General features: G+C 42.9%; 1 protein-coding gene across 1 annotated transcript in view; it reads left to right on the top strand.

Annotated features, from left to right (window-relative positions):
- ptch2 (patched 2) overlaps positions 1-13767 on the top strand; it is a 114769-nt gene that overhangs the window by 86176 nt on the left and 14826 nt on the right. The window contains exons 17-20 of the mRNA XM_055641628.1: positions 161-341; positions 2408-2688; positions 8008-8145; positions 8723-8865. Coding sequence (XP_055497603.1) covers positions 161-341; positions 2408-2688; positions 8008-8145; positions 8723-8865 — 743 coding nt within the window. The remainder of the gene's footprint in view (positions 1-160; positions 342-2407; positions 2689-8007; positions 8146-8722; positions 8866-13767) is intronic.

Here is a 13767-nt window from a genome sequence, read left to right on the forward strand (position 1 = left end):
GATTTGATGGGCCGAATGGCTTAATTTTGCTCCTATGTCTTATAGTCTTATGGTTTTATTTCAGGATCTCGGGCTAGTTAGTGGTCAGACATGCTGTTACATTAGTTTGTTGTGTCTCACGCAAGGTGTGATGAATGTTTCCTCGTCTTCTTTGTTATAGTTGTCTTCAAGGCGTTTGGTGGATGAGGATGGAATCATCAACCCTGATGTCTTCTACATCTACCTGACGGTGTGGGTCAGCAATGACCCCCTCGGCTATGCTGCATCTCAAGCTAACTTCAACCCCCACCCACCCGAATGGATTCACGATAGATATGACACCACTGGAGAGAATTTGAGAAGTAGGTATCGAGAGGGGTATCAAAATCTGTGTGTGAATGACCAAAGAGCTTGCAGAAAAACTATAGAATACAGAGAAACAAGGAACTACACATGCTGGTTTACAAAAAAAAGACACAAAGTGCTGGAGTAACTTAGCGGGTTAGGCTGCATCTCTAGGGAACATGGATAGTGATGTTTTGGGCGGGATCCTTCTTCAGAATATACGCTTGAGAGGTATTATTAAACTTCTCCCAAACTGAATATGAAAGAAAAGTTTCATCAGTTTGGAAACCATTCTCATTTTGGAATTCCTGTTTGCCTTGTTTACTGGAAATTAGTTCATCTAGGGCTCATTTAATAAAGATAAGGCACCAAGTGCCGGAGTAACTCAGCGGGTCAGGTTGGAGAAAAAGGATAGGTGATGTTTCGGAGTCTGAAGAAGGGTCCTGAGTTACTCCAGCATTTTGTGTCTATCTTTGGTATAAACCAGCATCTGGAGTTCCTTACTATCTCATTTAACAAAGACTCCCTTTGATTATGCACATGGAGTCATTGGCCTTCCGCTTAAGCATGCTGGAATTTATTTTTAAGGGAGCATAATGTTAGCCACATTGTGTGAAGGAAGTGGTTCCATATCCCTCATAATAAATGAATGCAAGAAGCCATTGCTTCAGGTCCAAACTACTGGAAAAGTAGTCACAACATTGCACCGATGTCTGATGCCCTGATGTGACAAGACACTTGCACTTTCTTGTACCTACGTTGAGGGTAAATCTATCCAGGAAATCACAAAGCCACTGGAGTGGGGCTGAGGGAAGAATAAACTCTTTCAGATTGTTTTCATGCCTGAGGTGTGGTAAGTTAAAACGGAGGTAGACTGCGTCAGGCCGTGGAGCAGGGTGGCACAAAGAGGCCCAAGAGATCGTGAGTGTGCAGCTGGAGTCTGGCAAATGTCAACAGGATTTTGCTGACTGTTTCCAAAGTCGTCCCGTCCACAAGGGTTCTGCCCTCTGGCTGGGTTTCTCCATTGCTGCAAATGCTGCTGCTGAACTCCTTTGACTAATTAGAATCCAGCACCTGTTGTGGGTGATCGCAGTCAGCGGCTAACAGCCTCCTGACCCATTGTGGAGGTCACCTGGACATCCGCTGACCGTACCAAATGGTTGTGTCGAGTCTCCAGCTCTCAGTTGTTCCATATGCCAGACGTGCCAGATACGAACGTTGACAGCAAATTTGTTTTAACACACTTTCGCCCCACCTGCTCCAGTCAATGCAAATCAACTCGCACAGGAGTAGGAGATCTGATCTGAAAGAGGTGTATAAGATCATGAGAGGAGTAGATAGGGTTAATGCACAAGAGTCTTTTGCACAATAGGGCAACCTTTTCACACAAAGGACGGTGGGTGTGTGGAATAATGTGGCACAGCGGTAGAGTTGTTGCCTTACAGCGCCAGTGATCCCAGTTCAATCCTGACTACCGGTGACGTCCATATGGAATTTGTATGTTCTCCCCGTGACCGCATGTGTTTTCTCCAGGTTTTCACCCACATTCTAAAGACGTACAGTTTGTAGGTTAATTGGCTTTGGTAAAGATTGTAAATTGTCCCTAGTGTGTAGGATAATGCTAGTGTATGGGGATCGCTGGCATGGACATGATGGACTGAAGGGCCTTTGTCCATGCTGTTTCTCCTGACTAGTAAAGGATGTAATTGAGGCAGGTACTATCACAATGTTTAAAAAGCATTTGGACAGGGTAGGTTTGGAGGGATATGGGCCAAACACAGACAGGTAAGCCAAGTGTAGATGGGGCATGTTGGTTGGTTTGGGCAAGTTGGGTCGAAGAGCCTGTTTCCATGCCGTACGGCTATATGAACTACCATGCAGGTTAATAAAAGGTCTGGTTGCACTGTTCTGTGACTCTCTGAAACCATACTGCATGGAGATATTGCTGTGTAGCAGTGGCAGTAATTAATATAGGCTATGCAATGAATCTACAATGGGGAGCAAGAGGGGAGAGCCCACCTCCATCGGTGGTACAGTGATCCTTAAAAAAGTTTAACAGTTTTTCTCTCTCCCCTTTACCCAGTTCCCACTGCCGAGCTGATCGAGTTTGCCCAGTTCCCGTTCTACCTGACTGGCCTGCAGCAGACCTCCGATTTCATTGAAGCTATCGAGACCGTCAGAGCAATATGTGAGGAGTTTTCCAAGAAGGGTGTTCTCAGCTACCCCAATGGTTACCCGTTCCTGTTCTGGGAGCAGTACATCGGCCTGCGTCACTGGTTCCTGCTCACCATCAGCATCGTGTTGGCCTGCACCTTCCTGGTCTGCGCTCTTCTGCTGCTAAATCCCTGGACTGCTGGCATCATTGTAAGTGTCCCGCATAAATAACAATCGTGAAGGTCAGGCACAAGAGGTGCATGTTCCTGCAAAAGTTGTTTTGTTCAACTTGCCTGCATTATTATATTCAAATTCTGGCATTCTTGCGTACCCACAACAAAAAGAAAACTTCTAACATGGTTGCTTCTGGGTCAGGGACTTGTTCTTTTCATTGTTTTTCTTGCGTGTTTGCCAATTTTTTTCCTTCTTCTTCCCCGCATGAAGCACTCGTCCAGTTGGGAGGTTGTACAAACAACCATCTCCTGGTCCGTTTTCATGGGTTTCACCCTCATCTAGCCCCAGGGTGGTTGTTGAGTAGTTTTGCCTTGAAATCCCGGAGTCGCGTGAGAGATCGAAAAGCTGTGTAAAATCAAAAGGCACAAAACAGTGAGCAAAACAAACCATGCTTTCAATACTGAATAAAAACTGAGTCCATTTCACCAGCACTATATAACTTCAATGTGGAAGCTGCTTAATCGAGTTATGGTCTGCGAGAGATTCGACTGTATGTGGAACTCGTCGCTTCCAGCAAGATATAACCACCAAGATGAATTACACTGTGGGAATTCTTAAAGCTTAAAGCTGAAACCAAGTAGTGGGATTCTATTTGAACAAGTTTTTACAATGTTGAGCGCTAGCTTACAAATACAAACATTTCAATTTTAATCAATCCTGCGAATGGTGTGTAGTGAAGTTGTGACTGATATAGCCCCTTCCACTACCGTTGAGTAATGAGTTCAAGATTGCTCTTTGCAATGTAAGGTCCAGCTGGCTACAGCGCACCACACCCACGTACACACCCCCACACACTTGCACACTCATATGCCAACAAAGAAAGAAAGACACACACTCACACTTACTCTCTCACTCACATTCTCTCTCACACACACAAAATCACAATAGCTCACAATTTTATGTACCTGCAAGCCAATATTTGAAAATCTCAAGTTGCTGCACAAAAATATCTATTATTTATCTGCAAAGGTATTTTGTTAATTTTTTTTTTGTTACAAAAAAAACGCTTGCTTTAAGAAGCATTGTAGATACTTGCTATCTGCTAGCAAGTTCCAGAGCAATACAGCATGATACTTTCATTTTCATAACCTCTCTAGTCTCTAAAGAATCACTGACAGTCGCCAATAAATTAAATTGTAGGAGATATTGTTTGAGGCTTATGGAGTACAGTGGGAAGTAATCTTTAAAAAAAACAGTGATAAAATAGCCAGCGCTCAAGGGACTCTCACATCCCTGTCTGTTGAATTTGGGAGAAAAGTAGTCCTTGGCGTGACCTTCTTGTGATAAATCAATCCATCAACAGCTGACGGACTATGGCAGCAGAGGAGGGAGGCCCATTGGCTGGGAGGGGGTCACCACAAGGCCTTTTTCCAAGGCCCAGTCAATAATACCATGAAAAGTAAACCTAGCTACAGGAGGGAATTGCCAAAAAAAATGATTCTCTTGGAATAGGAAGCTACAGACATAGTTTACACTGAGAAATGTAGAATTCATAACATTTTGCAAAGCCAAATGTGTCAAGGGGGGTCACGGTGGTGCAGCGGTAGAGTTGCTGCCTTACAGCGAATGCAACGCCGGAGACCCGGGTTCGACCCCGACTCCGGGGGCTGTCTGAACGGAGTTTGTACGTTCTCCCCGTGACCTGCATGGGTTTTCTCCAAGATCTTCGGTTTCCTCCCACACTCCAAAGACGTACAGGTTTGTAGGTTAATTGGCTTGGTAAATGTAAAAATTGTCCCTAGTGTGTGTAGGATGGTGTTAGTGTGAGGGGATTGCTAGTCGGCGCGGACCCAGTGGCCGATAGGGTTTGTTTCTGCGCTGTATCTCTGAACTAAACTAAACTAAACTGTGTGGTGACACTGCATCAGATGATGCAGAGGACCACTGCCAGAGACATGTTTAAAATCCAGCCTGATTCAATGCAGTGCTGAAGAAGAGACATTAACTAGGGCGGCAGGGTGACGCAACAGTAGAGTTGTTGCCTCACAATGCCAGAGACCGGGTTCGATCCTGACCCTGTGACCTGCATGGGTTTTCCATAGTTGCTCTGGTTTCCTCCCACACTCAAAAGACATACAGGTTTGTAAGTTAATATGGCTTCAGTAAAAATTGAAAATTGTCCCTAGTGTGTAGGATAATGCAAGTGTACGGGGATCGCTAGTCGGCATGGTCTGTTTCCCTGCTGTATCTTTAAACTAAACTAAACAGGAGCGTGTTCTGACACAACACGTTTTGCCCTTGAAAAGCATTTGAAATTTCTCTTCTAAATAGACAATAGACAATAGGTGCAGGAGTAGGCCATTCGGCCCTTCAAGCCAGCACTGCCATTCAATGTGATCATGGCTGATCTTTTGGTTCGGTCACCATGTTCCTTCATATCATTCGGCGAGCATCATAACATTGTGAAATAGAGACTCCTGGTGAATTGACTGTCATTTAAAAAAAAGGGCATTGGAAAATCTAGACACAGAAAAAACTGTTGTGAAATTAAATAGCCCGGTCACTTTTTTTGATACAGCAGCTCCATCTAACCACCCTCTCACCAGATTGGTAATTCCTCTCCACTCCAATAATGAATAATGTACTTGGATTCGCCGTGAACTTATTTTGAAGTGTTTTGATGGCCTTCCGTGATGACATTCCACAACTCCATCACATTGCTGCTCCCATTTGCTCATTTTAAAAATTACTTTGGAAACATAAACAGCTGAGTAAATGTACCACATGGCACGTTACAGATCCCTAGTCACACTGTCCGAGCTCTACTTTAATTGGTCTATGTACGCGCTAAAATAACTTACTGCACCTTTCACATCTTATTCAGAATGTCTAAATCTGCTTGCTTTACCGCTAATGAAACAATTTATAGGTATGTAGTTCCAGTTGTAATGAAGGAAATACAACATAGATATACATTGCTCGGAGAAACTATTACTAAAGTACACATGGCTACTGCTGTATTAAAAACTAAGAATAAATAGCTGAGCTATTTATTACACGAACATTAATGAATTGGGGATTTTGGTTGATGCTCATAAAATTCTCAAGTTTCATTGTTTTAATTTCTAATGTAATCCACCCCTTTCCCTTCACAGTCCAGTTCTGCTCCTGTAGCTAGCACTCTGGGGTCTGTTAGACACTTTCCCTTCCCCCCGACATGTGCAATTCCACCACATGTGTAATTCCAAAGCTTCTATTTGTTCAGTTGGTCACTGGCAGTCAACATGTTGGAGCTTCAGGGCTGAAGGATGTTCTGTCCTTTCCTCTTCATCCTTCACTTGAGGAGCAGAGACCCGTTTATAGATTGCCACAGCTGAAATTGATACATACCTTTGGGAAAGGGAGACCAGTATATCTTTCTTGTGATATTTTTCGTCCCATGTTTTGACACAACACGTTTTGCACTAATAAAATATACCACTACTTACCTTCAAAAGAAATATGTTGACTAACCCATTCATTTTGAATTTCGATACATATTTTAAAAAAGTGGCAATATTCTTTATAACAATAACCTGTTGCAAACCCATTCATGTATAGGAGTCCTATTCACTTGGGAAGGAATTTTAAAGTTATCAGTGATTCCTTCCGCACCCGTCAAGCAACAGGGTATGCGTGACAAAACCTGCCTCCTGCTGACATCAAAGCAATAATCTTATCATTACCTAGGCACAGAGAAGGCAAAATAAAAAGAAATGAGTACCAATTTCCTTACAATCTTGACTCGCACACAACGACACTTTAGTTCGTGCAGCCAAATGTGTAAAACAACTAGCGAGCAAGGAGTTGGGAGAGCCTGGTTCTTTGGACCATGAAATGGAAGAAAAAAGCTTCACATCCTCTGTTTAAAGACAGTAGCCTTTCCTTGTAAACACTGAATCGAAGGAGGCCTCTGTAACTCGATGCCTAGCAGATGATAGTGGCAGGAAGGTTCAGAGAGAATGTTTGCTTGCTGCTATCCTCATCTTCTCCAGGTCTAGGCTAGAGGGGCTGGGGGAATTTACATTTAAACGGCTCATGGTAGAAGATAAAAGCTCAGACTATAAACAAATCCCTTGCCCCAGCATCTTCTTACAAAAAGGGCAACACCTCTCTCCTCCCACCTTTTGAAGTTAACCTTTAAAAGTAATCCTTGAGTTTACAAGAACTCTTGTCTCTGATCTTGCCAACAAGTGGGCCCTTTAATTCAAAGAGTCTTCACGTAGTTTAGATGTTAATACCAAAATGATTGTTTCCGCCCTCCCAGCCACTATTTTTCTATGAACTGTTCCACTAGATCATACCTTCTATTGAAAAGATAATGCAGGAGAACTGCCACAAATCACCAATAACACCACCTGCATGACAGCTGGCGGTCAAAGTGTGGAGGGCAATATGTTATTCTATCAGTTTATCCTGCAACACGCATATTTATGTAGGAAAGTAAGGACAATTAAAGTATTGTCATAAAAGCCCCACTGTCCACAATGTCTCTTGGAGACGTATTGCCATTCTTACACAATTTAGCCTGCAGGTAACAGCAGATCTCATGATAATTTATTAATTACCTCCTCAATTAGGGATGGACAATAAATGCTGACATTGCCAACACCATGAATTAATACAACTTGTACATTACACCTTGGGCAAAGCCCATAATGGGCTTTGTGCTTGTAGCCCTATTCCTTTATGCAACCAATTTTCTTTATAGCTTCAAAGGACTGCATTGTAATGGCGAAGAAAGTCTGGGTTAGAGTTGTGGGTGGTACAAACTCCAAACTTCACCCAACTCAATACCTGCTGGCCAAGAAAGAAACATTTTTCCTGATCTGCGATAATATTTTCTTAAATGTCACCAGGTTTTCAGTGCTTATCATCTCCAGCTTCAACATTGCTGTACAATATGTGTAGGAAGGAACTGCAGATGCTGGAGTCTCTCTGGATAGAAGGAATCACCCATTCCTTCTATCCAGAAATGCTGCCTGTTCCGTTGCCTTACAACATGTTGCCCATTGTAGTTTGCGACGCCTGTTTAAAGATTAGTTCCTCAACTAACTGTTTTGTGAAATTACACTTGTGGCTACTCTAGCACAAACTGTTAGAATTTCTGCTTTTTTTAAAAATAAATCTATTTTGATGACTTTTTGTGGCAATTGTAATTGCATGCATTAAATTGTCACTATCATTTCACTCACTCACCCTAGCTGTATATGGTAGAATGGCTGAAAAGGCAACTTTTCCTGGTGAAGTTACTGATTCAAGTCGACTTCTGACCATGCAGGTTCAAGACCCTCACCTCTCCTGTCTTTTTTGTAGGTTTTTATTCTGGCTATGATGACAGCCGAGCTGTTTGGTATCATGGGACTGATGGGAATCAAACTGAGTGCAATCCCTGTCGTGATCCTGATTGCCTCTGTTGGAATTGGAGTGGAATTCACTGTCCATGTAGCTCTGGTAAGTAAATCACTGCAGTCTTGTGCTTGCTTGCCTACAGGGACATCTGCAGCCAGTCCAACACACTCATAGAATTAAAAAAAAAAATCTTAGCAATATAGAATGAATCAAGCAACAAAATCTTTTCACTGTACCTCGATACATATGACAATTGACTAAACTCCTTTAGCTCTTTGATGCAGCACACAACGCCACGGGAGATCCTTTTTCCCTGTGGCTATCAAACGGTACAACTCCTCCCACTTCTGTCGTGGGGTAAACTGACTCCTCTTCCAGGTTTTTATTCATATCTTCTCATGAACTTGCCTTTAGTTCAGAGTTTATGTTCACTGCCTTTTATTAGAGCTGTTTTTTAAACTTCTCTGGTGCTTTAGACATTCTTCCACTTGCTAGACTCCTCGAGTAGTTAAGGTGTTTAGTAGCATTGGTAGTGGTACACATGTAAATTTACAACTTAAATTAACTTAATAATAAATCCTGTTAATTTCATTCTTAAACTTAATGGTGCATTTCAGTGGATTTTCATGTTTGTGCAATTTGGTTTGTGATATAAATACACAACATTTATCCTCATCAGGGTTTCCTAACGGCCATTGGGAACAGGAATCTGCGTTCTGCATCGGCACTGGAACACATGTTTGCACCAGTGATAGACGGGTCAATCTCCACACTACTTGGGGTCTTGATGTTGGCCGGTTCTGAGTTTGACTTCATTATTAGGTAGGTTTTGCACAACATCCCTGTCGGGAGCAAACTCTTCTGCAAGAATTCACCTTCAGTAGAAAAAAAGGGCTAATAATATTTTGTAAATTACTTATCTTTCACTTTTTCAAAGTTGTTTATCCCCTGTACCTTATTTTAACTACAATGCACAAGCAAATAAAATGAGATCGGGGGGGGGGGGGGGGGGGGGGGGGGGGGGGGGGGGGGGGGGGGGGGGGGGGGGGGGGGGGGGGGGGGGGGGGGGGGGGGGGGGGGGGGGGGGGGGGGGGGGTGGCAACATAACTCAGCTAGCTAAAAGCAGGAAGTTTTAGGAAGAATGGTGAAATTCCCGAAATTGAATAGAGAGTAAAACAATGTTGCACCTGATTCTTGACTCCCAAACTAAGTCAAAATGGGACACGGTTAATAGAACATAACCGTGGCACACCAGGTAGAACTGATGCCTCACAAAACTGGAGACCTTGGTTCGATCCTGACCTTGGGTGCTGTCTGTGTGGAGTTTGCAATACTCCATGTGACCGTGTGGATTTCCTCCTGGTGCTCTGGTTTCCTCTCACATTCCAAAGACATGCAGCTTTGCCGGTTAATTGGCCGTTGTAATCTGTCCCTGGTGTGTGAAGAACAGATGCAAAAGTGGGATAGCATAGAACTAGTGTGAATGAGTGATTGATGGTCTGAGTGGACTCAATGGGCTGAAGGGCCTGTTTCCATGCTGTATCTTGGAATCAGTCTTTCAATGAATCAATCAATGACATTTCAACCGTCCACCAGAAGATAGACAATTGCGGATTTTCTTGCAAAGGTTCAGTTCCATAGTGTTGAGCGATAATGTACAATTATGACGATTATTCATTTATTGCATTTAAAAAAAATTATATTATTTTAATTTGTGTGTTTTGTGTTTGTTAAATTGCTGCAAATAAGGATTTCATTTTTCTATTGTCGACATGTATGACAATTAGACACTGTTGGCTTCTTCACTCTTGACCTTCATCAGCCCCTCTCTGACTGATCCATTTGGTATAGGTGCTGACCAGGGCAAGACGGGGAGAAGAGGGTTGATTGAAAAGTAGGGTAGAATCTTACAGTGATGAGAAATCACACATTCAACTACTCTACAGGCACAGTTCCTTCCACAGACAGCTTGACTGGCTGACTCATTGGGAAGGGGGAAGTTAGTAGCACATTCAATCTTCAATGAAAATCGTGTACTGGGCTCAGTTCTCGTGAAACAGAAAACGCAAATAGGATTGGACTCTTGAGACCCTGGGTGGTGTTACGATGCTGTAATATTGGAGAAAGTGTTCTCTTAGCGGCATAATGCCCCAGTAAACTTTGTACAGCAGATGGTGGGTTTAAAACCCAACCAAATGGCTATGGGAGGCAAGTTATGAATGTTTTGAATGTTGCCATTGTGCATTCAGTGTACCCCTCCTCACACAAGGGGCCCTGCCTTTGCACTGCTACAGCTTGTGTGCATCAATATTGGCAGCATTTTCATTGAAAGCAAGGACGTCTCCGGAGTGCCGATTGTTAAAGAGGATAATTATTCTGTAAAAGAAGCTTCTTCCGGGGGCAAAAAATAAATTCACATGCATTAACTTCCTGTCCCATCAGTAAAAAAATTGCTGACTTCCATAAAACATTGCATCATCTGCCATAATCCCCCAGTAATCAAGTGTCTGAAGATGGAGGCTCACCAATGTGGGGGTTTTGGGAATTAATTAGAGAGATCTAGCAAAAGTTGAAAATGAGTAATCATCCTTTATTCTCGTTTTGTTTTAATTCCACAAACGTGAAAGAACTGGCATGGACTTGATGGGCCGAATGGCTTCCCCGTGTGTCAAAACAGTTCTGTATTTGCAGCAAATTAAACTAACATCATAATTTAATACAGGGTTTCACTTAAAACTTCAAGATGAAATATTCGTTGACTGTCAACATTAATAAACTACTCATTAAATCATGCAAACAATTGAACAGAATGTTTGCAGTAGGTTTTACTAAGATTCAGTGCCTGTGGGGGATTTGATGTCCATATGCGATAGAGATTTAAGTCTTTGTTCATCGCTCTCTGTAAGAGTGATACTCAGCTGTCATTTCCACTTCTTTGGTTGATGTAACCCATGACACGGAGTAGATATCTAGTCCAAAGGTGTTCCCAGGGCAAATGTTAGACTGAAACACTTTGCTTTCCAGAGGTTTGGAATCTCAAACCATAGTTTGGGGTGACAATATGGCGCAGCAGTAGAGTTGCTGCCTTACAGCGCTTGCCATGTCTGAGACCCAGGTTCGATCCCCACTACGGGTGCTGTCTGTATGGAGTTTGTACGTTCTCCCCGTGACCGAGTGTGTTTTCTCCGAGATCTTTTGTTTCCTCCCACACTCCAAAGATGTACAGGTTTGTAGGTTAATTGGTTTGGTAGACATGTAAATTGTTCCTAGTGTGTGTAGGATAGTGTTAATGAGCAGAGATCGCTGGTCGGCGCAGACCCGTTGGGCCAAAGGGCCTGTTTCTGCACTGTATCTCTAAACTAAACTAAAGTAAAACTGATGTGATTTTGTGGTGACTCTGTGGAATTCATTGCTAGAGATAGCTCTGGTGACCAAGTCATTGGGTATTTTTAAAGCAGAGATTGATAGGTTCTTGATTAGTAAGGGTGTCAAAGGTTACGGGGAGAAGGCGGGAGAATGAGGTTGAGAGGGAAAGATAGATCAGCCATGAGCGGACTCTTATGAACGTATGATTTTGAACCTTCCCTAACATTAGAAGCCTAATTGTGAAAGCTGTCGTTTGCTTAACTTCAGCATGTGTTTCCATTCTCTCTTAAACCATATACCAACTAGAATGGAAGGAGAAGTTGGCTACCCGCGGATGCTACTTTGTAGATGTTTGCTTGGTGGATTGCCAGACCACCCAGTTGGTTTTGAGTTAAAGAAGTCAAAATTCCTGGAGGCATTCTTGGAACTAGCAGAACCCACTAGAAATGATGGGCACCCAGAGTTTCTAAGATGTAACGTATGGAACACAACCTCCACCACCCCCTCCCAGGAAGATGTTATCTTAGGCTGGAAACCGTGGTTCATAGAGAAGCCAGTGTTTCTTTCTGGAGCGGTCCGCAGAAGTCTGAATGAAGTTGAAAGTTTTTGCACCTTAAATCCAAATCCCAGACTGGAAACTGTCAGCGATATCCAGTTCAGTGGTTGAAACTATTCCAGTTGCCGTGCCAAAGAGAAATACCAATTAAGATTTTAGGATATAAAGCAATAACAAAACCAAATAAAAAGAAAATGTAATTGTCCTCCCCTCCTGCATTCATTATTAAACAGCCTTTGCTGGAATTTAGGGCACATTTTGTGAAGGAATATGTCCCAGGATTTGTAATCTCCGAAGATGTACAGGTTCGAAATGTAAATTGTCCCTAGTATGTGTAGGATAGTTGGTAGGATAGTGTGTGTAGCTGTCAGGTTTTGCAAGCAGCTACATTCTGTCACAGTGTAGACCAGTTGCAGTGTTTCAAGAATGGCAGCTAATATGTGCACAGCAATCTGCCATAAGCAGAAATGGAATCATCTGTTTTTGGTGTTCCCACAAAGGGAACATTGACAGTTTCTCCTTCCACAGATGCTGCTTGACCTGCCGAGTGTTTCCACCACTTTCTGTCTTTGTTTCAGATTGCCATCCGTAGATTTCTGATTTTCGTTTGATTGAGAACCAGAGGGCATAGGTTTAAGATGAAGGGGAAAGATTTTATAGGAATCAGAGGGGTACCTTTTGCACACAAAGTGCGTTGGGAATCTGGAATGAGCTGCCGGAGGAAGTAGTTGAGGCAGGGACTATTGTGGCGTTTAAAAGACAATTAAACAGGTACATGGATAGGACAGGTTTAGAGGGATATGGGCCAGATGCAGGCAAGCGGGAGTAGTGTGGATGGGACTTGTTGGTCAGCGTGGGCAAGTTGGGCCTCAGGGCTTGTTTCCACATTGAATGACTCTATGACTACACGTGTTTTGTCTGAGCCCAGGAAAACAGGGTAATCTCATGGCCCCATCATCATCACCATTACCACCACTATCTGCCCACTCTTTTTAAACCATGGCTTTGAATATTTTTTCTGGCCGCCTATAAAAAAAGATCTGACAATGGATCATTCTCTATTTGACACCATCCCAAAACAGCTCTGCACCTCCCGAGTACAGTCCTGAGGTGTAGACACAACCTGCTAACTTATAACAAGAGCACCACCAATCACCCACAGTGGCCACTGTAGGGATCAGGCGAGAAAGAGTTGCATTTATATAGCATCTCTCATGAGAACATTTTCCAAAGTGCTCGAAGGCCAACGGAGCATCTTTGAGGTGCAGTTATTGTTGTCATGGTAGAATTTAAAAAATTCATGAAAAACGTCAGTTATAATGCTGCTGTCGTGCCTTCAGTGAATTGAATCCTATTTGTCCAAGTAACGCAGTTGGTCAGTTACATAATACAGGCACCTCGCGTTTTATTAAGGAGTTATGTGCTTGAAAAGCAGCCCTGAATTCAAAAACGTGTAAATGAAACATACTGATTCTGGATGATCAGCCATGATCATATTGAATGGCGGTGCTGGCTCAAAGGGCCGAATGGCCTACTCCTGCACCTACTTTCTATGTTTGGGCATGTTATTCCAAAAATACCAGCGTGTAAATCAAACTATGGCATTAAATGTGTAAGCGCGTTATTTCAAAAAACGCATGTCAAATATGTGTAAAATGCGAGGTGACTGTATATGCGAAAATCATCTGGCTGTTTTAGCAATCCATGGGTAGAGAAGATGGAGTTTGAATACTCGCACGATGTGACTTCTACGCTGAGCAATGTTGGGACATGGTTGATAGCCACAGAGTGAAAACAAATTC

The sequence above is a fragment of the Leucoraja erinacea genome, chromosome 10 (genome assembly GCF_028641065.1).
Source record: "Leucoraja erinacea ecotype New England chromosome 10, Leri_hhj_1, whole genome shotgun sequence".
Taxonomy (NCBI): Eukaryota; Metazoa; Chordata; class Chondrichthyes; order Rajiformes; family Rajidae; genus Leucoraja; species Leucoraja erinaceus.